The sequence below is a fragment of the Perognathus longimembris genome, chromosome 25, assembly GCF_023159225.1.
Source record: "Perognathus longimembris pacificus isolate PPM17 chromosome 25, ASM2315922v1, whole genome shotgun sequence".
In the NCBI taxonomy this organism is placed as follows: domain Eukaryota; kingdom Metazoa; phylum Chordata; class Mammalia; order Rodentia; family Heteromyidae; genus Perognathus; species Perognathus longimembris.
Window position 1 is genome coordinate 15,548,313 of NC_063185.1, and position 25,923 is coordinate 15,574,235.

Here is a 25,923-nt window from a genome sequence, read left to right on the forward strand (position 1 = left end):
ACTAATTCAATTCTCAAAACACTTTTCAGTGCTGGACTTATAGGCATGTGTAACACTGTAAAAACTATATACACGCAAAAGAAACTTTTCAATACTGTGATTTAAAAATTATTGGCTTAAAAATTACCTGTTCAGTAATGTTTTGCAGAGAAAAATTTATATGAGGTCAGCCAAGTATAAAGAAGGGAGTGGAGAAATGAATCATTACTGAATTCTAGTGTGTAAGCTTGGAATGGTGTGGCAGTGATTTCTATTTCTGATAGACTAATCTTCTGTGTCACGTCTTGCTTGAATTTCTACTCCAGCACAATAGGGCAAGGCACTTTCTTTCTTCTTCCTCCCCCCCCCCCCCGCCCCCCAGTTCTGGGGCTTGAACTAAGGGGTCTGGGCACTATTCCTGAGGTTCATTTGCTCAAGGCTAGCACTCTACCACTTGAGCCACAGCACCACTTCCAGCTTTTTCTGTGTATGTGGTGCGGAGGGACTGAACCCGGGGCTTCATGCATGCTAGGCAAGTACTCTACCAGTAAGCCACATTCCCCGCCCCCTAAAATAAACTTTTGTTGCTGTTGTTCTGGTGTTGGGAATTGAACTCAGGGTCTCTCACCTGGGTTTTTCACTCAAAGCTGGCACTCTACTACTTGATCTGGTAAATTGGCTTCTTGAATCTGTCTACCCTGTCAAGGCTTCAGATCCTCAGATCTCAGCCTCTTAAGTAGCTAGGATGACAGGTGTGAGCCCCAGTACCCATTTAAACTGTTTAAAAACGAAGACAACACTTTTCTTTCCTGTAAACTCTGAGAATACCAATGAAGTACCTCCAAATTTTAACACAGTTTTCTCCTTGAGTCTGGGTCCTGCTATTTGCTCAAGCTGGCCTCAAATTTCTGGCCCCAAGTGATTGATTTCCCTTGCCCCTTTCCTCCTCCCCAATCTCCAGCCTCCTGAGTAGGTGGAACTGAGCACATAGGTTGTGTGGGGGTTATCTTTTTAAGTCTGAAATAGTCTAGCCACAACACAGATCTACTGAAAAGGTACAATGAAAGACACTGGTTGCTCTATGATGACACCCCTAATTACTGACAAATTGTAAACCTCTCTTAATTCATCCTCTGTAAAAACAGATGTAGTATTGTGCTTCCAAGCAGCGCCTTGCACATCATAATAATTTTCTCCTTTCCTTCTATCATCTGCTGTGGCTAGACTTACTCTCAACCAAAATTTTAACACTGAATATGAGTCTTCTTCAAAGTAAGACTACTTGGCAACAACAAAGCTTGATGTGTGAGCATGCAAATAAACAACAGTAGGGGTTTTTGCTTGTTTGTTTTTTTACCCTCTGTACATAAAAAAACACACACACCTTCCCGATGAATCTGTTTCTTGGCTTTTCAAACGCATTTCATCTTGCTGGGAAATCTTGAACACTTTGTAAATCATTAGTTCCCCCCCCCCCCCACCCCTCAACAACAGGGTTATCTGAACTCCCCTACACACCCGGCCACCCACTCCCCTGGTCTTGGGGTATTTAGGAAGGGACTTCGGTCTGCCCTCCACTGGGGGACACCACGGCCCGTCCAGCTGTCAGCGATCGCTGCCTTCACTTTAGCCAGGTGGGGGAAACTGAGGCCCGGAGCAGGAGGAAGCTCGCCGGCGGCCTCGGGAAGCGCCCGAAGCGGCGGCAGGTCGGGGCCCGCGGGGGAGCCCGCCGCGGGACCTGTCCCCCTCCTCGCGCCGCCTCCTCCAGGACGGAAAAACAGACGCCCCCCACCTCCCCCCCCCCTACTCCGCTCCCTCTCAAGGCCCCGACCGGGCTGACACCCCCCCCAAAGCGCGCCCTCCCCGGGGCCCCGAGGCCGACGCCCGCCGTCCTCCGCCGGAGGAAGGGCTGCCACCCACCTGCCACCGGAGCGGACGCGATCGCGATTCCCTCGGCGTGGGCCCCCACAGGCTCCGAGACCGAACTGCAAAGCGCGATGGCTGCCGCGGCCCCAGCTCGCGTCAGCTCCTTCCGGGCCCGCGGGTGCCTCACTGGCGACGGTCCGCGGGGCCCGCCGCGACCGCGCGCGCTCGGTTCCGCCTCCCGGAGGAGCAGCCGCCAATCCCCGGGCCCGGCGCGCCCCGCCCACCCGCCCGCCCGCCGCAGGGAAGGGAAACCTGGCGGGGGAGGGGGCCCTGCAACCATCAGGGGCTTCCCAGCCTTCTCACTTGAAAAAAAATTGCCCTTGGCGTCTATTCCTTCCTCCCCACCCCCTTTTCTTTTTGGGGGGGGGGTGTGGGGTGAGGAATGTAAAGAGAGGTCTCGAACCCCTAATCCTCCAGCCTCTCTCTCCTGAGTGTAGCTGAGCTTGACAGGTGCATGCCACCTATGCCGGCATCTGCCCAAGTGCTTTTTTCTTTCTTCCTTCCTTCCTTCCTTCCTTCCTTCCTTCCTTCCTTCCTTCCTTCCTTCCTTCCTTCCTTCCTTTCTTTCTTTCCTTCTTTCCTTCTTTCTTTCTCTCTCCTTCCTCCCTCCCTCCCTCCCTCTTTCTTTCTTTCTTTTTCTTTCTTTCTTTCTTTCTTTTCTTCCTTAAATGCAATCTTAAATACACAGTCCTTGAATTCATCAGTGATTGACAAAATGTAAATTTGCACTAGATAATAAGGTGTGCTCCATTCTGAGCTTGAAACAAGGTTTATTATTTTTTTTAATGTGTTCTTTATCTTCCTGGAGTGCGTTCAAATGGCAAACTTCGGGGAAGTGTGCACACTTTTAAGTGGTCTGAGGTAACAGTTAAGCTTCTAGATAACCCTACTTTCCTGATAGCCTTGGCTTTTTTTGACCAGCCTTTTTTTTTTTCCCTGCTGGCAGGATAGATCAGAGGAAATGTGGCATGGGAAAGAGAAGCCAGGAATTCAGAGACCAGACACTATATGTATTAATAATTCGATTAAAAGCACAGGAGCATTATTTCTACCTTAAGTCCTACAGTTTCTTATAAGCTGCAACATTTAGTAAACAAAATTAAAATACAGGTTGGGCATCAGTGGCTCACACCTGTAGTCCTAGCTACTCAGGATGCTAAGAATGAGTAATGCCGTTTTTAGCTAGCTTGTATAGGAAAGTCCATGGGATTCTCATCTCCAATTAACCAGCAAAAAGGAAGAAGTGGAGCTCAAGAGGTACATACAGTGGTAGCCTAAGGGTAAACACTCAGGGACAGCACCTAGTTCCTAGCGCCAGGACTGGCACACACATATGCACACACCAAAAAAAAAAATTTAAGAAAAACTGATTAGCATGTTCTGAGACTGAGGCATTATTCTGGAAAAATGACACCTTTGGGCATAAAAGTGTTTGTAATATATGTACGTAAATACATCTCTAGGGTGGATGCCTGTCTTGAAGGGAGCACAAGACAGAATCCATCCTATATCATATATATGGTATATGTATATGTATATGTATATGTATATGTATATGTATATGGGGCTGGGAATGTGGCTTAGTGGTAGAGTCATTGCCTAGCATGCATGAAATCAATTCCTCAGTACCACATAAACAGAAAAAGCTGGAAGTGGTGCTGTGGCTCAAGTGGTAGAGTGCTAGCCTTGAGCAAAAAGAAACTCAAGGACAGTGTCTAGACCCAGGAGCAGCAAATTATATATGGAATGCTTCATGAATTTGTGTATCACTTCTGCATAGGGACTATGCTAATTTTCTCTGTATTGTTCCCATTTTAGTGCATATGCTGCCAAAGCAAGCACTGTTTCTTAGCATTTTTTGGAGACAGGTTCTCACTAGTAGTCCAGGCTAGCCTCAAACATACCTTGTAATTCAAGGTGGCCTCAAACTTGCAATCTTCCAGCTTTAGCTTTCCCTAGTGCTGAGTTTCAGAAGCAAATTACCATACCTGGTTTACAATGTCATAATGTAGTTTTGCAAATAATATCATGATGTAGTTTTGTAAATATAATGTAGTTTTGTAAAATACTTAAAAATTAAAAATCTCATCACATTTTATAATATAATCATGTATTTTGTAAAGCACTTATTTTTTTAAAATCTGGGTGCACACTACTTCAAAAGACAAACTGCAATGTTATCCGGAAAGGATAACATACGCAAAGGAATTGATATGGGGAAAGCACTAGGTATTATTAAAGGAATTTGAATCATGGCAGATCTCAACTCTCAAACTTCTGGGGAGGTGGGCAGAACAGGGAATGTGGCTAGAACTGTTTTGGGCATTTTCCAATGGTAGTAGTGTGGGGGGTGTAGTGCAGCAAGTGAAGACTGGGACGGATTCAAGAATGAGGCTGTTGCAATCAGACAGGTGAAAGGTAAGGAGGGCATGAGTTCAATCAATAGGAACAGAGAAACAGAACCATGTGTAAGAAACTAAGATTTCACTAGTGATTACATGTGGCTAGCAGAGGTAAAGAGCTATCAAAGTTCAAAGGTTGTTTTTTTCTTTGTACTAGGGTTTGAACTTGGGGTTTCCACCCTCATCTGCTAGCACTCTGCCTGCTCCCCACAGCAAGTTCACCCCTGCCTCTGGCTCTTTGTTCCTATTCCTGGAGAAAATCCTCCCCTCCTTCCACCTTTTTTCACAGATAGGGTATCTCTATGTTATACAATTGGGCCTTGAACTCTCTTTTTGACAGTACTGGGAATTGAACTTAGGGTCTTATGTTTGCCAGGTCAACACTGTCAAGTAAGCCACACCTCCAGCCCCCTTTTCTGCTGGTTATTTTCAAGGTAGGGTCACATTTTATTCCTTGTTAAAACTTGGCTATGATTCTTCTATTTGTGTTTCCTGGAGTTGCTGGAGGTGGCAGGTGTAGGACACTGCAGCTGGGATAACAGGCATGTGCTACCAAACTCACGCACTGGTCGAGATGGAGTCTTGTGAACTTTTTTTCATCTGGGCTGGCCCGGAACTCTATGTAATCTCCCAATCTCTGACTCCAGCATCTAGGATTACACTTTGTTGAGAAGTCCTTAAACTCTTGATCTTTCCACCTTAGTCCAAAACACATCGTTTCTGGAACCCTTTTGCCTCTCCCACCTTCTCTTTGTATAGCTAGCTTTCTCATCATTCAGGCCACAGTTTATCGGTCACTCCTGTCCGAACATCTTATTCAAATCAGGATCCTGCTTGCTAATCTGTTTCAGCAATGATTCAGCAATAGTGGCACTGAATTTGAAACTTAAAAATGTGTGTTTATTGCTGGGCGCCGAAAGCTTATGCCTTTAAGCCTAGCTAATCATGAGGCTGAGATCTGAGAATCACACAGTTTGAAGCTAGCCCTGGAAGAGAAGTCCACCAGACTCCTATTTCCTATTAACCAGCAAAAAGTAGAAGTGGAAGTGTGGCTCAAGTGGTAGACTGCCAGCATTTAGTGAGAATGTGAGGCCTTTGGTTCAAGCTAGCTCAGTAAAAGAACACTTATCTAGTTGTATGGTTTAAATATGAAGTTTTTCCTCAAAGGCTCATGTGTTGAACATTTCTTCCCCAACTGATGGTAGTTCAGATAAGTGACTGTAATCTTGAAAGCTCTGATTTAATTCATCAATGAATTTACCTTTTTTTTTTTTCAAATTTTTATTATCAAACTGATGTACAGAGAGGTTACAGTTTCATACATTAGGCATTGGATACATTTCTTGTACTGTTTGTTACCTTGTCCCTCATACCCCCCTCCCCCTGAATTTACCTCTTAATGGATTTACAAAGTGGCATTTGGGGGAGGTAGGGTCTAGTTGGAGGAAGCACATCACTTAGGGGCGTGTTCTCTCTCTCTGTCTCTCTCTCTCTCTCCCCCTCTCCCCCCCCCCCGCTTCCTGGCCACCATGAGGTGAGCAGCTCTCCTCTGCTGAATGAGCGCAATCATCATCATGTTCTGCCTTACCACTGGCCCCAGAATCAATGAAGACCAAGTGACCATGAACTAAAACCTCGGAAACCATGAACCAAAACAAAAATCTTCCTTTTATTCTTTCTTTGCCAACATGGAGGTTTTCTTTTCTTTTTTCTTTTTTTTTTTTTGCCAGTCCTGGGCCTTGGATGGACTCAGGGCCTGAGCACTGTCCCTGGCTTCTTTTTGCTCAAGACTAGCACTCTGCCACTTGAGCCACAGCACCACTTCTGGCCGTTTTCTATATATGTGGTGCTGGGGAATCGAACCCTGGGCTTCATGTATAAGAGGCAAGCACTCTTGCCACTAGGCCATATTCCCAGCCCCCAACATGGAGGTTTGAACAGAGTGTTTCATATGACCTCTTGGCCTGCATGCTTAGCTTGTGCTCCACCACTTAAGCTACTACAACTCCAGCCTGGGGTGTCAGCTGATTAATCAGAGATGGAATCTCAAAGACTTTTTTTTTTTTTTATCAAGTTGGTTTTGAAATTCAATCCTCCAGATCTTGGCCTCCTGTGATGCTAGGATTTCAGGAGTGAAAAACTGGTACCCTGAAAATAATTCCTCCTTTACAGTTGTTTATGGGATGTATTTTGGGAGTGATAAGAAACTTATGCATGCAAAAAGTACCTAGATTTAATCCCTAGAACTGCAAAGAAAAAATTATTACTATTACTATTTGCTAAATGCTTGTGAGACTCTACATGATGAATATGGAGAGTAAGACAGAGTCAGTAGGGAGAGTATGCTATTGGATCAGACATTCAGAAACAGCCTTGCCAATGAGGCAAGATTTGAATGAAGGCTGATACTGGGTCTTGAGCTCAAGGCTTTGGGTTCTCACTTGGCTCTTTCGCTCAAGTTTGGCACTCTATCACTTGAGCCACACCTCCACTTTCTGCTTTTCTGCTAGTTAATTGGACATAAAGAATCTTATAGAGTTTTCTGCCTGGGCTAGCTTTGAACTGCTATCCTCTTATCTCAGCCTCCTGACTAGCTAGGGTAATAGGTATAAGCCAGCAGTATGTGGTATGTGCTGAAGTTTCACCTATAAATAGATGTCCTGTCGGTAAGATTTAGTAACTGGCAATGGCACTAATCATTTCTTCGTGATACTTAAGTGGTCACAGTCTAAGAAAGCAAAGGATTAGATATTGTGAATAATAGCTAAAATGATAAATTATATTATCTTTTTGGAATGTGATAACACTTCAATTACTTAAACTTACCTTTCCATGACCCTGGAGAGTGATGAATGCCATCATTCTCAATATTTTAAAGCCAATTACTTGAAAACATTAAAAAAATAATCAAAGACTTAACTATAGTATTCTGGAGAAATACGAACAACAAAGAAACACAGAGATGGAAAAATTTTAGAAAAAGTGTTTACTTATTCACAAATTATTTATGATTATTTAGCCACAAGAGGTTATTTACTTTCTAAAATCTCTGCACAAAGATTTAAGATATTGCTTAAACAGAACGAAGTTCAAGAAAGCTTTATTTAACCAAATCAAAACCCTGTGCCAAGGTCAACAAACCAAGATTATTCAGGAGTTTCACATAAAACAGAATTAATCTAATGGAAGTTTGAGGTCAGGATGTTGTGGCATTGGGATTTGTATTCAGGGCCTTATACTTGTTTGGTAGGCTCTCTACGTGAGCCATACCTCCATTCTTGCTTTCTGCTGGTTAGTTTGGAGATAGAGTCTAGAGATTTTTTTTTTTTTCTGTCCAGGCTGTCCTCACATGGGGATCCTCTAGATCTCAGCCTCCTGAGTTGCTAGAATTATAGGCATGAGCCACTAGCACCTGGCCTTTGTGAATCTTTTTAAGTATTCTTGGATATGTGGTTTGAGATTTTTTTCTTTCTTCGGTTGTTTTTTTTTTTTTGGGGGGGGGGGCATTCCTGAGGCTTGAAGCCAGAGCTTAGGCACTGTCCCTGAGCTTCTTTGCTCAAAGTTAGTGCTGTACCACTCGAGCCACAGTCTACTTCTGGCTTTTTTTGGTGCTCAATTGGAGATAAGAGTCTTGTGGTCTTTCCTTTCTGGGCTGGCTTCAAACCATGAGTCTCAGATCTCCGCCTACTGAGTAGCTAGGATTACAGGTGTGAGCCACCAGAGCCCACCTTGATTTGGGATTTTCTCATAGATGTTCTAAGATAAAAAGGGTTGGCCAAAAATATTTTCTGCCTAAAGAAGCCTGTCTATTTGGATTTCACAAAATAAGTTTAATTCCATTCACAGCAAATACATTTTTATAAGGTTTTAAGGCAAATCATAACAAAAAAGGGTTAGGATGTTTCTGGTTATTTGAATTCTTATTGCTTACTTGCTCTTCTTATACGTAACATAATACTTCATCGCAGACATGCTATTACAGATTAGCTAAGATGTACTTCATTCACCCACAGGTTGTGAAACTATGGCATCACATTTTAATGGACAGTACAAATCTGTGAGGGACTTTGTTATCAGCCCAGAGTGGGAAAAATCTAAGTGGAATGAAAGGAACTAAGATCATTACCAAGATCATTAGTTCTGTTATCTAATCACCCAGTTTCTACCTTTATTTAGCCTCAAAAATCACAGTCTACCTGCAAGAACAAATGAACAAAAAACTCCACTTGCCAAAAAAGAATGAATCATTCACCCTAATATACACTCTTAGAAGAGGAAATAAAACTGTCTTCTTTGTGGTACTGTGAACTTAGGACCTCACAACTGCTAAGCAAGCACTCTGCGAAGCTACACTTCCAACCCATTTCTGTTTTGAAACAAGAGTCCAGTCAAATTGCCCAGTCTGGCCTATTCCAGTCTTCCTAGTAGCTAAATTTACAGGTATTCATCAAGTTCTTAGATTACAAATGCCATTGGAATGTGCTGTTCAGAGGCTCTGGATTTGATCCATAACTACCAAATATATAAGGAGGTAAATAAATGCTTTGGGGATTGGGATGTGGCTCAGCGGTGTAGTTCTTGATTAGGATGCATGAAGCCCTGAGTTCCAAACCTAAGGGAGGGGGAAGGGGAAGCGAGAAGAGGAAGGAGAGAAGAATTGCGCGATAAATGAACTTTGTCATCTCAGAACTATGAATAAGCAAGTTTCAAAATTAAATATTCCAAGCAAAAAGCGAGCTGTTGGGCTGGGGATATAGCCTAGTGGCAAGAGTGCCTGCCTCGGATACACGAGGCCCTAGGTTCGATTCCCCAGCACCACATATACAGAAAACGGCCAGAAGTGGCGCTGTGGCTCAAGTGGCAGAGTGCTAGCCTTGAGCGGAAAGAAGCCAGGGACAGTGCTCAGGCCCTGAGTCCAAGGCCCAGGACTGGCCAAAAAAAAAAAAAAAAAAAGCGAGCTGTTTGCTCCTTGATTTCATCAATGTGTGTGTGTGTGTGTGTGTGTGTGTGTGTGTGTGTGTGTGTGTGTGTGTGTGTTGGGTGAAGCTTGAATTATGGCCTGGGCATGATCCCTGAGCTTTCCTACTGAAGGTTGGTGCTCTACCACAGGAGCCACGGCTCCACATCTAGCATTTCGCTGATTAATTGGGAGCTAAAAGTCTCATGGACTTCTGCTGCTGACCTCAAACCTCGATCCTCAGCTCTCAGCCTCCAAGATAGCTAGGATTGGCAGGTCTGCGGTTCAAACTCTGAGTAAACATACTTAGCCAACTTCTAGAACATTCCCTCAGAGCTGGGCTAAGGAGGCTGACACGTGAGCTGAAACCAGGCGATGCAACACGAACCGGCTCAGCCATCCCCACCCCCTCAGCGGCATAATCTCAACCTGTCTGGCGACAGGTGATCCGGGCAAATTCTGGGAAGAGAACCGGTCCGGTCCGTCTCACCCTACGGGAAGCGGCAGCCGGAGGCCACCAGGGCCCTCGCAGCCCTCCGCTCCGCCCGCGAGGTGACGTCCAGACAGGCGGGGATTTCCGTAGCGGTGACACACGCCACTTCCGGCCAGAGATGGAAGTCAGTGACGTGGCAGGCGGAGTCCGTGCCCTGTCCTCGGGGGCCCGGGACGCCGGGACTTGTCAGGTGGCTTCGGGGGCAGCCCCGCCAGGCGAGAAGAACACCGCGGAGAAGGTGGCCAGCCGGAGCCGGAAGTGCCACGTGTCCCGACTGCGCCTGCGCGGCGGACGGCTGACAGGCACTTCCGGTCGGGGCCTCCCTCCTCTCCCGGCTTTGGCGGCCGCCTCCCCAGCCTGGCGTTCGCCGCCCCACCGGCTCGACTTTGTAACCTCAGCTCCCAGGCCAGGCCGTGGCCGCCGGGGGGCGGGCTGGGGGGGGGAGAGCGAGGCGCCATGCCTCGGGCTTGACGCGCCGCCCTCGTCTCCCGTCCTAAGTCTTCAGCGCCATTCCCTCCCCGCGCCTCCCCGGACTCTCTCGGCTTTTCAGCCGCCGCCTTTCCGCCCTCCGCCGGGCGCCTCGGTCGACCCGGACCGGTCCCGCTTCTCATCCAGATTGCGGCTGTCGTCATGTCCCAGCCGGGGGTACCGGCCTCCGGCGGCCCCCAACCCGGCCTGCAGGCCCAGAATGGGGCCCCCTCGGCCTCGGGGTCTCCCTACGCCAACGGTGAGTGCTGCGCGGGGCCGGGGAGCAGGGTGCCGCCTGGGTGACCTCTCAGCCGGGCCAGGGGTCTGCGGGCCCCGGTACCCGGAGCCCCAGAGACCGACCCCTGCTCGGGTTAGTGTTTTTATACGGAAGGATCTATCCATCCGGCTTGCAGTCAATGAGCACCTGCTGTGTGCAGCTGCCTGGGGGCAGGGGGTAAAACAAGGGTCGGTTTGGTGGATCCCAGATCATTCGCAGGCGAGGATCCTTAAAAAGTCCGAACCTTCTCCATTGGGGAGAGCAGGGTTTGGATCTCGTCCTGCTGCCTCGCCATCGGTGGGGGTAGCAGACGTGAATGAATGACTCTTGCTTTGGGTAGATTCATCTTCTAGGCTATAGCTATACTCATCGTTACCAGATCCTTTGCGGAACAGGTTCCCATATCACTCTCGGTCACTGATTTCAGTTTTTCAGCAGCGAAGAACCAAATGGACGGGAGGATCTCCGGTTTGTTTTCTAGAGGCCTTTTAAATCGCTTGGAACATGACTATTCGGGTCAAACCCTCGGAAGCTCTGCGGGGTTGTACATGTGGCACCGTAATTTGTCATTTGGTGTGAGAACGTCTTGTCATTTTATACCTCTTCGAGGATTCCTTAAATCATCCTACACTGTGATGTGCTCAGCTTGTTTTGATTATTGTAGTAGAACAAAAAAGACACATTTTCTGCCAACAGCTCACCTACTTACCAGTTTACCTACAAATTTTTGGTTTATCAGAACAAAACTAGTAGAATGATACTAAAGTGTACTTAACGCATCCATTGGAATCTAACATTATGGCGAAGTTGGAGAAAATAGCTAGTTGGCTAAAATTGCTACTTTACATTGTTTTTAGAGAAGACTACTGTTTTCTTTACAAAGAAGGCTCTTTGCAGGACTTTAAAAAATGTCTATGCGAAGGCAGCTTTGTGGGCAGTTGCCAGTATAAGTGGAGGATAGACACTGTAAGATCATTGATTCAAATCAGTTCTTCTTTCTCACAAGTTTATAGTAACATTATGCGAACTACATTTCTTAGTTCTGTGGTATTTAGGAATATACACACTGGGGATTAAGTCATTTTAAGACATCCACTTTAAGGTGAAAAAAATTAAACAAGATATCATATGACCATGGGTTTTTCTTCTAAATTTCATTGGTGCAGGCATTTTAAATGGCAGATCCTGCAGATCTGCTTGAGCATTCAGAGTCCAGAGTACTGGTCATTACACCATGGGACAATTTGCTGCAAATGCACTTCTAAGTTTTATGGAAGTGTAGGTGTCATGATTTTGAAATATTGAAGGAATTTACCCACAGGATGGGAGAGAGACGTTGTCACATTGTTGATTTGATGACACCAAGAAACTTTTGTTGCACAGCCTCTAAATCCTGTCCTTGGGAATATGAAAAAATAAGAAAGCACACCATGTATGTAGGATACTTAGAGCCAGCTGGGAATTCAGATATGTAACTGGTGATTGCAGTTCTGGGAGATAGTAGCTTCTAAAATGTGGCCCGTTGAGGTAGGGAGTGAATTCACAGGACTGTAGATATAAACCTCTTGTTTTATTTAAGTAGTTGTACAAAGGGGTTTCAGTTCAACAAGGCAGGTTATAGGTATCTTGAGTAATGTCACCCTTTCCATCATTCACCCCATCTTTCCCAATCCCATCCATTCCCTCAAATTAATAAAACCCCTTTAAAGATAGAATTTCAATCTTTCTTTTAGCCCCATTTCTAGGATAAAAAGAAAAATCACACAACAAATATTTCAGTAAGTGGCTAATGTCCTATGTTGGGTTGTTGTTTTGTTCATCCCACTAGCAATATAGAGTATGGATGTGGTGTAGGGTATGGGAAAGAGGAGGTCTTGCTTTAGAAGGTGAAAAGAAGCTTAATGTTGCAATCTATTTTAACTCTAAAGTAACAAATCTTAATCTGATTGTCATGTAATAAAGTTAAAGCAAATAATGACCCTCATTATTCCATAGCATTTTTTTTTTTTACTATTTGAATCAACTTGCCAGTGCAATTAGAAATTACAGTTTTATTACCATTAAGGTTTTGTAAATGTTTATGTACATTTACTTTTTTTTTTTTTTTTTGGCCAGTCCTGGGCCTTGGACTCAGGGCCTGAGCACTGTCCCTGGCTTCCTTTTTGCTCAAGGCTAGCACTCTGCCACTTGAGCCACAGCGCCACTTCTGGCCGTTTTCTGTATATGTGGTGCTGGGGAATCAAACCCAGGGCCTCATGTATACGAGGCAAGCTCTCTTGCCACTAGGCCATATCCCCAGCCCTAACATTTACTTTTTTTTTTTTTTTGGCCAGTCCTGGGCCTTGGACTCAGGGCCTGAGCACTGTCCCTGGCTTCTTTTTGCTCAAGGCTAGCACTCTGCCACTTGAGCCACAACGCCGCTTCTGGCCGTTTTCTGTATATGTGGTGCTGGGGAATCGAACCTAGGGCCTCGTGTATCCGAGGCAGGCACTCTTGCCACTAGGCTATATCCCCAGCCCCTAACATTTACTTTTTTATACATAGGATTAAGGGGGCAAGAAAGATAGTCTCTTCTATCTTCTCCCGTTCTTTCCCACTATATTGTAATTTTATAAAATAGTATTTGATTTCCTCTGGATTGTAAGCTCTATGATGGCAAGAATGTCTGCCCTTACCTAGTATTCATTCACTGCAGCGCTTCACCATATTTTAGGAGTTACTAATTGTGTTGAACAAAAAGTTTGACTGTAAATTTTTACGACTGAGTTCACTAAATATGTATTTATTCACAGAGAGATTAGAGCTCACTTTTAACTATCACCCCCTCTTTTGGCAGTAGTGGGTTTGAACTCAGAGTCTTGCACTCAGGTCTTCTACCATCTGAGTCATACCCCTAGCCCTTTTTATTTTAATTATTTTTCTGATAAGGTCTCCAGGTTTTTTGTTTTGTTTTGCTTTTTGCCAGAATTAGCCTCAGACTATATTCTGTTGCCTATATCTCCTTCATAGTTAGGGTGCAGGCATATAACAACACACCCAGCCCCCAGCTTTTTTTTTTTTTTGAGGGAGGAGATAGAGTTCTGTGGATTTTCTGTACATTACTAGCCAAAATGTTACAATGTATCTGTTTTTTCAGAGGAGAGGGTCATCAACAGACCAATTAATTAGACTTAGTTTTTATATCTTTTAGAAGTAATAAGTTGGAGATCTTTAGGGTTGACAGATGTAAATTATGCTGATTGATGTATTTAATATTGAAAGTCTTTAGTCATTCAACAAACAAGCTCTAAATAAAAATGACATGTGGCCTCTAAATGATGATTATGGCTAGGTTAGTATTTTCAGTAAGGGCTGTTACTCTGGGTTCCCATGATATTATTTGCATACTTCTATTAGAAGGTATCATATTACATGCAATAAACATTAAGTTTCTTATTTGTATCTGCTTGTAAACTGAGAACTCCTGAAAAAACAGAAATAGTAGCAATAAAATCTAATCCAGGCATGCTAGAATGTATTCAATGCATTCTCTCATTTAATCTTTATAACAGCCCTTTAAAAAATAAGAACTGAATTTTCCCCCTTTGTATCAGTTCTGGGTCTTGAACTCTGGGACTGGACCCTGTCCCTTATGTTTTATTTATTTTTGTGCAAGGCTAATGCTGTACCACTTAAGCCACATCTCCACTTCCTGCTTTTTTGTATTTAATTGGGGATAAGAGTCTCACAGACTTTGCTGCCCAGGCTCAATTCAAACCTTCATACTCAGACCAGAGAAGTCCTGTCTGAGCTGGGTTCAAACTGCTATAACCTTGAGTCTCAGCCACCTGACTAGCTAGGATTATAGGCAGGAGCCACCAGTACTGGCTCAAGAGCTGATATTTTTACTGACAAGGAAACTGATGAATTTGTAAGTAACTAGCTCAAGGCCACACTGGTGTTAAATTGAGGAGCTAGGACTTAAATCCAGGCAGACTTCAATGCTATTGGTGGTGTACTTGATCCCAGGTCCCAGGCAATGGGGGTCATTGCTTGAGTGGAGGATCAGAACCTTCGTTTTGGCTTCTTTATGTTGTAGATACCTGCAATTTCAGCCAATATTGGTTGACAATTTTCTCTACTGCCACATTGGGTTTTAGTTAATGCATGAACTGACTGTAATTTTTGTTGGTGTTTAGCCCTTTTGTTAGTGTTTATATCAAAATTCAAAGCCAGCTCAGGCAGGAAAGTCTGAGACTATCTTAACTCCAGTTAACCACCAAAAAGCCAGAAGTAGAGGTATGGCACAAATGTTAGGGTGCCAGCCTTGAGAGCCAAAAAAAACTAAGGGAGACTATGAAGTCCTGAGTTCAAGCCTTAGTACTGACACACACACCCAATTAAAAAAAAAGGTGGAGATGAATAGCCAGATGAAGTATGTACATGGCAAGGTGTGGGGAAGGAGAACTACTCAGAATCTCCACGTGTTCTCAAACCTGAAAGCTTGTCGGATTTCCTAAATGCAGAGTGGGTCTAAACATCAGTGAGTCTGACTGCTTGTAGCGTAGAGCCTTCTTTTTTTTTTTTTTTGGCCAGTCCTGGGCCTTGGACTCAGGGCCTGAGCACTGTCCCTGGCTTCTTCCCGCTCAAGGCTAGCACTCTGCCACTTGAGCCACAGCGCCGCTTCTGGCCGTTTTCTGTATATGTGGTGCTGGGGAATCGAACCTAGGGCCTCGTGTATCCGAGGCAGGCACTCTTGCCACTAGGCTATATCCCCAGCCCCGCTTCTTATGTCAGATGATAAGAGTTAATGTTTGGGCTGGGAATGTGGCTTAGTGGTAGAGTGCTTGTCTAGCATGCATGAAGCCCTGGGTTTGATTCCTCAGTACCTCATTGGTGGCCAGAAGTGGTGCTGTGGCTGAAGTGGTAGAATGCTAGCCTTGAACAAAAAACGAAGCTCAGGGACAGTGCCCAGGCACTGAGTTCAAGCCCCAGGAGTAGCAAAAATAAAAATTAAAATTAAAAAAATTGTTTCCTGGTTGCTTCAGGAGAGGGTATTATCCAACCTGAATTCTTTTAAAAGATGGCTCTACTTTTATGCAGATGAGAGATTTTTAGCCTCCTCAAACAATTTTAAAAAGATGGGCAGGTGTTTATGACTACATATTTCTTTCATCTGCTTTTAGGATCTTTTACACCTTTGATAACATATAGCCTTCTTTTGGCTGCACCTGTTGCAAAAATGCTTCTTTAGCAATTAGCTGTGATAAAATCACAAATGCCAAACCAAAACTGGGCCATGGGATCTTCTAGCAATACTAGTGTATGAGGCAATGTATTTGTATCCAAAGGACCCAAAGTATGCTATTGCACAAGACTCTGAGTTCAATCCCAGCACTGCCCCCCCTCCGCAAAATGCTACTAAATGATTTATGTTTCTACTTGTTTAAACAAATCTTAATTCCCACTGCTACCATGTAATCCAGCATTACCTGTATACTAGCCAGTATTACTTCTGTAGGTTCCTTCTAGTGTCTAATCTCTCCTCCAGTTCCTAAGAGGCTCTCTTAGGCTCTGAGAACCCTTACTCGCAAATCCATACTTTTTTGACAGTGCTGGAGTTGGGACCCAAGCCTATGTAAGTGCTCTATTATTGAACTACATCCCAAGCCCAGCCCAAGTGGATATGTTTGAACTCAGGGCCTTTTGCTTGCTAGGTAGGCTCTCTGCCACTTGAACCACATCCCCAGCCACCAAGTGGACACTTGTGAAGAAGGGTAATTCTAAATTCCTGCTCTACTTCAGTTAACACTTTGGTCATGTCACACAGAGCTTTCTTCAGAATGTCTTTCCATGACTGCAAGAATGGCACATGTTCCCTTTAGGAGGATATTTTCTGCCGTTAGTCTCTCCTGAGTGCTGCTTCCTCACTGCTCTTGGTGTCCTGTCATTCCCCGGTTATTTGTTTTCCCACCTAGACTGAGCCACCCCATTGCAGGGATAAAGTTGGCCTGAGTCACATTGTGTGCTAAGAATGCTGTAGGTTCACCCCTTGGAATAAACGGCACAAGTAGTCTAAGTAGAGGACTGTTGTCCTGTCTGGTCCCAGGCTTTCCCCTCTGCTCCCTGCAGGTAAGAGATGAACCCTGGGCCTCACAAATGGTAGGAAAGCACTATTACCACTGCAACACACCTTTAGATTCCAGGGGCTACTCTTTAACAGATGTCAAACCTGAAGAATAAAGATACGAGGGTTTTTTTGTAATTTTTAAAATTAGAGTGATATTTAAATTTTTAATTAGTATAAGCTATACACGGGAATGTCACTGTGACCTTCCTATGCTTATATACAATATATCCTAATCAGACTACTCCCCATTGCTTTCCTTCACTTCCTCTCCCCTTTCTAATACAATTTCAATAAGTTTCATTGTTCTATTTCATACTTGCCAACAATTTATTTCTGCTATATTAATTCTCTTAGATCTTGGTTACCCCAACCCTCTCTTGCTAGTACCAACAGAGCCTGTTCTCTTTCCTCTTCCCCCATCTGCTATTGATCAACAGCTTTAATTGAGGGTTTTTTTTTAAATGTGTTTTCATATGTAGTTGTAGTGTATTTCAAAATTACCCACCCTCTTTCTTTTCCCCTTTTCCTTCTTCCCTTCTCCTACATAGTCCCTTATATTCTATGTTTGTTGATATATATGATTATGTATACATATGTTCATGTGCAAATAGGTAAATATCTGTCTATCTATCTTTGTATTTATGCCAGTCCTGGGGCTTGAACTCAGGATATGGGCACTGTCCTTGAGCCTCTTTGTGCCCAAATCTAGCATTCTACTACTTGAACTACAGCACCATTTCTGTTTTTTTTTTCTGAGTAGTTTATTGGAAATAAGCGTCTCTGGGTGGCTGGGAATGTGGCTTAGTAGTAGAGTGCTTGCGTAGCATGCATGAAGCCCTGGGTTCAATTCCTCAGCACCACATAAACAGAAAAAGCCAGAAGTGGTGCTATGATTCAAGTGTTAGAGAGCTAGCCTTGAGCAAAAGGAAGCCAGGGACAGTGTTTAGGCGCTGAGTTGAAGCCCCAGGACTGGCCAAAAAAAAAAAAAAAGTATCTTGGACTTTTCTGACCAGGCTGGCTTCAAACATGATCCTCAGTTGGCAGCCTCTTGAGTAGCTAGGATTACAGGTGTGAGCCACCAGCGCCCAGCTTATTTTTTTATTTATGGTTGTATAATATTGCATACTATGTATATGTGTATGTGTGTTTCCATACATACATATGTCACATCTTTATCAATTCATCTGTTGATGGACACCAAATGATTTCCAATCATTTGGCTCTTGTGAACAGTGCTGCAATAAATATAGGTATGCAAATATCTTTCTGGTATATTGATTTACTCTCCTTTGGATATATGCCCAATAGTGTTATGGCAGGATCAGAAGAAAGGTCTATTTATAGTATTTTGAGAAACCATTATACTGATTCCCATAGTGGTTGTACTACAGTCCCACTGACAGTGAAGATTAATCTAAATGAAATTATTTTAGCCAGGTGCCAGTGGCTTACTAGGCCTTGTAATCCTAGCTACTCAGGAGGCTGAGATCTGACAGTCATGGTTTGAAGCCAGCCTGGCAGAGAAGTCCCTATGAGACTGTTATCTCCAATTAACCACTGAAAAACCAGAAATGGCACTGTGGCTCAAGTGGTAGAGTGCTAGTCTTGAGCACAAACAGGCTCAGGGACAGTGCCCAGGCCTGAGTTCAAGCCCCACAACCAACAACAATAACAACGAAATTATTTATTTATTACAGAATTATCACTATGCATAGCATTGTTCAGGACACAAATATATATTACATATAAATCTCCTCGCTTGTATAAGGCTTCTGTACCAAATACAGAAACTTAGTGACTTAAACCGACAAGATTTGTTGGCCTATAATTGTGGAGATCAGAAGCCTGACATGGATCTCACTGGGCTAAAATCAAGTTGTGTTCATGGTTGTAATATTTGTGGATCCTCTGGCAGAGAATCTGTTTTCTTGTCTTTCCATGACCTTCTGGAGGATACCTTCCCATATTTTTTGGCTAGTGGCCTCTTCCATCTTCACAGCCAGCAATGGCTTGTTGGATCTCCCATAATATCATTATGAACCTACTCTTGTACCTCCTGCACTGTTAAGGTTGCCCTGGGCCCATCCTGGTGACCTCATTTCAAGGTCAGTAGATTAGCAACTGAAATTCTACTTGCAGCCTTAACCTTCGGCATAACCTAACATGATTCTAGGATTTGAGACATACACATTTTATTTCAAATTAGACAGAAATCCTATAATTTTGATAGAATCCCTGCTCCCATTTGGTAGGCGAGGAAACAGAACTACAGAAGTTAAGTATCTTGGTGCTGGTATTAGATGAGGGTAGGATCCTGGAAGCTGGGAGCTTCACGTATACGAGGCGAGCACTTTTACCACTAGGCCATATTCCCAGCCCTAAAAGCACTGTTTTTGAATTTCCTAGACCTTTACTTACTTTTAAAAATTGAGCTATCCATGGAATGATAATGAAATACCTGTGCTTTAAAATGTCTACCTTGGAGCTGGGAACGTGGTTTAGTGGGAAGAGTGCTTGCCTAGCCTGCATGAAGCCCTGGGTTTGATTCCTCAGAACTGCATAAACAGAAAAAGCCGAAGGGCGTGTTGTGGATCAAGTGCTAGAGTGCTAGCCTTGAGCAAAAAAGAAGCTCACGGACAGTGCTCAGGCCCTGAGTTCAAGCACCAGGACTGGGGAGAGAGAGAGAGAGAGAGAGAGAGAGAGAGAGAGAGAGAGAGAGAGAGAGAAAGAGAGAGAGAGAGAGAGAGAGAGAGAGAGAGAGAGAGAGAGAGAGAGTTGTCTACCTTGGCCAGGCACTGGTGGCTTACATCTGTAATGCTAGCTACTCAGAAGGCTGAGATCTGAAGATTGTGGATGAAAGCTGGGCTGAGCAAGAAAGTCTCTAAGTCTCTTCTCTCCAATTAACCATCAAAAAGCTGGAAGTAGAGCTCTGTCTCAAGTTGTAGAATACCAGCCTAGAGTTAAAAAAAAAAAAGAAGGGCTGGGCTGGGAAAATGGCCTAGTGGCAAGCGTGCTTGCCTCGAATACATGAAGCCCCGAGTTCAGTGCTCAGGCCCGGAATCCAAGCCCCAGGACTGGCAAAAAAAAAAAGGGGGGGCGGAGCTGGGAATATGTCCTAGTGGCAAGAGTGCTTGCCTGGTATACATAAAGCCCTGGGCTCGATTCCCCAGCACCACATATATAGAAAATGGCCAGAAGTGGTGCTGTGGCTCAAGTGGCAGAGTGCTAGCCTTGAGCAAAAAGAAGCCAGGGATAGTGCTCAGGCCCTGAGTCCAAGCTCCTGGACTGGCCAAAAAAACAACAACAACAACAAAAAAAACAAAAACCCAGAACAACTAAGGGTTAGTGCCCTGGCTCTGAGTTCAAGACCCAGATAAATCCAAGAGAGTCTATCTCCAATTAAGTTGGAGGGTGTGGCTCAAGTGATAGAACACCAGCCTTAAGCAGAAAAAAACAAGCAAGAGTCCAAGTACTAGCTCAGAAAAGTAAATAAACAAACATGTAAATGATAGTATTATGTTTTATAGCTCCAGGGGAGATCAGTGTAGAATCTCATTATTTCCCCTGATCTTCATTCTTTTCTAACTGTACCCTTGCCAACTATTTTCCCTTCATGGCATTTTTGATAAATGAGGAGAGGCTAGTGCTGTTTTGTAGAAAGATTATTTAATTTTATTATTATTATTATGGGACTCAAACTCAGGGCCTAGGTGCTGTCCCTGAGCCTTTTCTGCTCAAGGCTAGTGCTCTACCACTTTGAGCCACAGGGCCACTTTCATAAGTTCTATTTTTTTTTTTTTTTTGGCCAGTCCTGGGCCTTGGACTCAGGGCCTGAGCACTGTCCCTGGCTTCTTCCCGCTCAAGGCTAGCACTCTGCCACTTGAGCCACAGCGCCGCTTCTGGCCGTTTTCTGCATATGTGGTGCTGGGGAATCGAACCTAGGGCCTCGTGTATCCGAGGCAGGCACTCTTGCCACTAGGCTATATCCCCAGCCCCCATAAGTTCTATTTTTTAATTAAGCTATTTTTATTATCACACACTAGCTTTCTGTGAGGTGTTTTCTTGTGCCATTTTCATGTATACACATCATGTTCCCCATCAAATTCAACCCCTGGGTCACTCTCTCATACCTCTCTCCTCCCTTCTTAAAAGAATTTCAACAAGTTTCTTTGTTCTATTTTCATACATGTATATCAAGTACTTTGACCATATTAGCATCCTCTGTTCACTTTTTCCCTTCTACTGATATCTGCCCCAACAGAACCTGTTTTACCTTTTTCTATTGTTCATTTAGTGTATATTGATTGTACCTAGGGGTGTCACCATTTTGTTTTGTACATGCATATATTCTATTTGTACATGCATATATTATGTCTGTTGTTCTTTCTTTCCTTATTCCCTAAACCTTATTGTTCAACAGGATGCCTGTATTATTTTGCAGAGCAATTATGTATTTATTAGGTGTGTGTGTATGTATGTGTATGTATGTGTGTGTTTGTAACCTCCCATAATACCACCTTTTATATAAATACTTATGTATGTTTGTGAAAGGAATGGATTATGCTGATGACTTGGGGCTGCATGGACTGGGGGGTCTGAGTCCATAACTTGGCCATGGGAAATAGTGCTGCAGTACATATAAGTGTGTCTGAGCATCTCCAGTGTATGTTGACTTCAGATACTACACATAGATGCACAGGAATGGTATAGCTTCATCCTGAGTAACTGGGATTACAGGGCACAGATTTGTGTATATATGTGCCAGTCCTGGGGCTTGAACTCAAGGTATGGTGCTGTCCCTGAGATTTTGTGCTCAAGACTAGTGCTCTACTGCTTGAGCCACATCTCCACTTCCAGCTTTTTGCTGGTTAATTTGAGATAAGAATTTCACAGACTTGCCTGCCTGGGCTGGCTTTAAACTTCCATCCTCAGATCTCAGCCTCCTGTGAAGCTAGGATTACAGGTGTGAGTCACTGGAGTCTGGCTTTGTTTGCTTATTCTTTATTTGAATTATATATGTCTTTTAATTGCTGATGGAGAAAGACTATATGTTTTTTCATTTTTTCTTGCTTTTTCTTGATCAAACCCAGGGCCTGTGGATGAGTCACATGCTCAGCACATACTGTATTTTTTTTTTAAGTATTGCTGTTTGTTTGCAAGACTAATTTTTCTTTCTTTTTGGAAGGTCCTGTTCAAAATGCACTGATGTCTTCACACATGTCAGTGAGCCAAGGATATAATTCCCAGCTTCCAGGATCCTACCCTCATCTAATACCAGCAAAGACTTCAAGTCCACTGTCTGCACAGTCTAACTATGGTGGTTCTCAGGGATCTGGGCAGACTTTTCATAGACCACCTGTGGCTTTGAATCCAATGACACCTTCACTCCATAGTGGTCCTGTTCCCCGAATGCCTCTCCCTAATTCTCAGAACCCAGCTGCTGCACCAATGCCTTCTGGTAGTTTTCTTCCTGGAGCTAATCCACCACCACCTTCGAATTGGCAGTATAACTATCCATCCACAGGATCACAGCAGACAAACAGTTGTCCTCCTGGGGCCCAACCACCTGTATCTGGGAATACAAATTTAACAACAAATCAGCAGTATGTATCTTCTGGAGCGTCTTCACATCAAAACAGCTTCATAAAATCAGGTACTGTTCTTACAGGAATGTTTAAAATGTAGAGATGTGAAACTTTTGCTTGTTTAGGTACTTGAATTAATACCTGAAATGTTAAGACCATATGGAAAGTTATTGGGAATTTTTTCTTTCTTTGTTTTGTTGGTCATAGAACTTGAACTCAGGGTCTGGGCTCTGTCCCTGAGCTCTTTTGCTCAAGGCTAGCCCTCTACCACTTTGAGCCACAGCCCCACTTCCAGTTTTCTGATAGCTAATTGGAGATAAGAGTCTTATGGACTTTCCTGCCCAGGCTGTCTTTGAACTGAGATTCTCAAATCTCAGCCTCCAGAGTAGCTAGGATGACAGGCATGAGCCACCAGTGCACAGCAAAAATTATTTTTTTTAAACATTGTTAAATAAGTTACTCCTCACATTTTTTATTTATCTAAAAAACAAGTTCATAAATTGTTACTTTGTTTTTTTTTTTCCTTTGAAGGTACCCTTTGTTTTTCCCCCTCTCTTCTCTCCTACCTTCCCCTTTGTCTCCCCTTCTTTCTCTTCCTTTCTCATCTCCTGTCTGTTACTTGGAGTAGATTCAAACTCCTGGGCTTAGGTGATCCTTCTCTTACATTAAGCTCCTGAAGAATTGAGAATAACAGGGCTGAGAATGTGGCTTAGTGGTAGAGCGCTTGCCTAGCATGCATGAAGCTCTGGGTTTGATTCCTCAGCACCACATAAACAGAAAAGGCCAGAAGTGGTGCTATGGCTTAAATGGTAGAGTGCTAGCCTTTAGCAAAAGAAGTCAGAGACAGTAGTGCTCAGACCCTGAGTCCCAAGCCCAAGGACTGGCAAAAATAAAAAAAGAAGAAAAAAAGAAGATGAGAATACCTGTCTGTGTGTGTGTGTGCGCGCCTGCCATATGTTCTTAGACTGGCTTGGATCATTTTGTTTTCTTTCTTTCTTTCTTTCTTCCTATTTATTTATTATTTATTTATTTTTGTACTGGTTCCAGGGCTTGAACTCAGGGTTTAGGAACTGTCCTGGGACTTTTGCTCAAGGCTAGCACTGTACCACTTGAGCCACAGCTCCACTTCCAGCTTTTTGTGGTGCTTCATTGGAACTAAGAGTCTCATGGACTTTCCTGCCCTGGCTGGCTTTAAACTAAGATCACCAGATCTCAGCCTGCTGAGTAGCTAGAGGCTACAGGCTCACTAGCATGAACCACCAGTGTCCAATTATTTTATTGTTAAGACAGTATCTTGCTATGTAGCACAAGGTAGTCTTCTAGTCCTCTTGAGTGCTGGGATTCTAGCTTATACACCTTATGCCCAGCTTATTTTTATTATTTTCTTTTTGGGGGTACTGGTGCTTGAATTCAGGCCATTGAGCTTGCCAAACAGGTAGTCTACTCCTGAACCTCACCTCCAGCCCCTTCATTTTATTTTATTAAACTCAGTGTTCGATAAGAAAGAGTAATAGAGATGTGTGCATGATCAGTGTACTGTGTGTGTGTGTGTGTGTGTGTGTGTGTGTGTGTGTATGTAGCTGTTATGGTAAGATTTCTTACTATGAGAACCCAGGATATGAGTTCAATCCCCAAGGACAGGCACCAAAAAAAGAGACCCCCTTCCAAACAACAACAACAACAAAACAACTGATATCTAACTTACACTGTATTTCTAGTTTTCATCTTAAATTTTCTGTACTTATTTCCTATTAGGCTACCTTTTAGCATCAGCTTTAGCAACCTGAGAAGGGTGAGTCTAAAGCTATACCTATTAGTGTTATAAATAGGAATTAAATCACAGCCAGCACTGGTGTTTCACACCTGTAATCCTGGCTACTCTGGAGGCTGAGATCTGAGGATCATGGTTCAAAGCCAGCCCAGACAGGAAAGTCTGTACTACTCTTATCTCCAGTTAACCATAGAGGAAGCTAGAAGTGGCGAATTAGCACTGTGGCTTAAGTGGTGGAATGCTAGCCTTGAGCAAAAGAAGCTCAAGGATGCTGCCTAGGCCCAGATTTCAAGCCTCAGGACCAGCAAATAAATAAATAATGAGGAAGCAAATGAGTGGAAAGAAGAATGGTATGCAAATACTGTCATGATACCCAGTGTACATATATGAAAAATGGAACCAGGCAACATGAGGGGATAGATGGGTTCAGATAGATGGAAGAGGAAAAAAGGTTTTTTAAATCAACTTGAATTTGGCCAAAGTATGTTATATGCATGTATGGAATTTCACAGTGAAACCTCTTTTTCCAATTTTATGCTAATAAAAGAGAATTAGAGCTGGGTGTTGGTGGTTCATTCCTGTAAGCCTAGCTGCTCAGAAGGCTGGGATCTGAGGATCACCATTATTCAGAGCCAGCCCTGGCAGGAAAGTCTGTGAGACTTTTATCTCCCATTAACCACTAGAAAACAAACTGGCACTGTGGCTCAAAGTGGTAGAGTTCTAGCCTTGAGCGAAAAAACTCAGGGACAGCACTCAGGCCCTGAGTTTAAGCACCATGATTAAAAAAAAAAAAAATTAGTCAACTTAATGCTTGCTTAGCATGTATGAGACTATGGAACAATCCCAAACACTAACAAAATAATTCAACTTAAAAACAGTGTCTATTTTATGAAATGTGGCATATTCTGCATTTAAAGGTATTATCACAAAATGATTAAAATATTTCTTTCTTTCTTTTTTTTTTTTTTTTTTGGCCAGTCCTAGGCCGTGAACTCAGGGCCTGAGCACTGTCCCTGGCTTCTTTTTTGCTCAAGGCTAGCACTCTGCCACTTGAGCCACAGCGCCACTTCTGGCCATTTTCTGTATGTGTGGTGCTGAGGAATCAAACCCAGGGCCTCATGCATACGAGGCAAGCACTTTTGCCACTAGGCCATATTCACAGCCCTTGATTAAAATATTTCTTAAGCTCCCTTACATTTTGTTAAACATTAAATAGTTAATCTTTGTGGCCAGATGTGTCATACATCTGGCCTGGTATTGCTGAGTTGGTGGTGTACCTTGCCCCTTTGTTCCCTTGACTTGTCTGTATTCCATCGATAGGTAGAGGTTCTTCTTTGATAAGGAAATTACATGGCCACAATCTCCATCTTTATTTTTGCCAACAAGACACTTATAAGTCTTATTGGGGGCTATAAGTATAATTAATAACAAAGATTTTTCAATTTGTTCTCAGAAAATTTAACAATATACTAGAGCTGAATTCAGGTCCTGGATACTGTCCCTGAACTATTTTTTCGTCAGTCCTGGGGCTTGAACTCAGGACCTAAGCACCATCCCTGGCTTCCTTTTGCCCAAGGCTAGCACTCTATCGCTTGAGCCACAACGCCACTTCTGACCTTTTCTGTTTATGTGGTGCTAAGGAATAGAACCCAGGGCTTCATGCATGCTAGGCAAGCACTCTACTGTTAAGCCACATTCCCCGCCCCTGTCCCTGAACTTTTTTGCTCAAGGCTGGCACTGTACCACTTGAGCTGAATCTCTACTTTCAGTCTTTTTTTCTGTTGGGTAATTGGAGATAAGAGTCTCAAAGACTTTCCTGCCTGAGCTTGCTTTGAATCGAGATCCTCAGATCTCAGCCTCCTGAATAGCTAGTATTACAGGCGTGAGCCACCAGCACTGACATTTATTTATCTATCATCTGTCTCTCTCCCTCTCTCTGTCTGTCTGTCTCTCTCT

General features: G+C 43.6%; 2 protein-coding genes and 1 non-coding gene across 7 annotated transcripts in view; 1 reads left to right on the forward strand and 2 right to left on the reverse strand.

Annotated features, from left to right (window-relative positions):
- Sar1b (secretion associated Ras related GTPase 1B) overlaps positions 1-2,042 on the reverse strand; it is a 35,252-nt gene extending 33,210 nt beyond the window's left edge. For 2 of the 3 annotated variants that reach the window (XM_048334089.1, XM_048334088.1), the window contains exon 1: positions 1,900-2,042. The gene's annotated coding sequence lies outside the window, so the exon portion shown is untranslated. Of the gene's footprint in view, positions 1-607; positions 646-1,899 lie in introns of those variants that run through there. The other variant, XM_048334090.1, reaches the window with a different exon arrangement.
- A 1,598-nt stretch (positions 2,043-3,640) lies between these two features.
- Positions 3,641-3,747, reverse strand: LOC125342256. Its single transcript, XR_007209192.1, has one exon. It is a non-coding gene; the product is annotated as a U6 spliceosomal RNA (small nuclear RNA).
- A 6,240-nt stretch (positions 3,748-9,987) lies between these two features.
- Sec24a (SEC24 homolog A, COPII coat complex component) overlaps positions 9,988-25,923 on the forward strand; it is a 50,385-nt gene continuing 34,449 nt past the window's right edge. For all 3 annotated transcript variants that reach the window (XM_048334080.1, XM_048334081.1, XM_048334082.1), the window contains exons 1-2: positions 9,988-10,484; positions 21,797-22,264. In XM_048334080.1, coding sequence (XP_048190037.1) covers positions 10,388-10,484; positions 21,797-22,264 — 565 coding nt within the window. In that variant the 5' untranslated portion in view covers positions 9,988-10,387. The remainder of the gene's footprint in view (positions 10,485-21,796; positions 22,265-25,923) is intronic.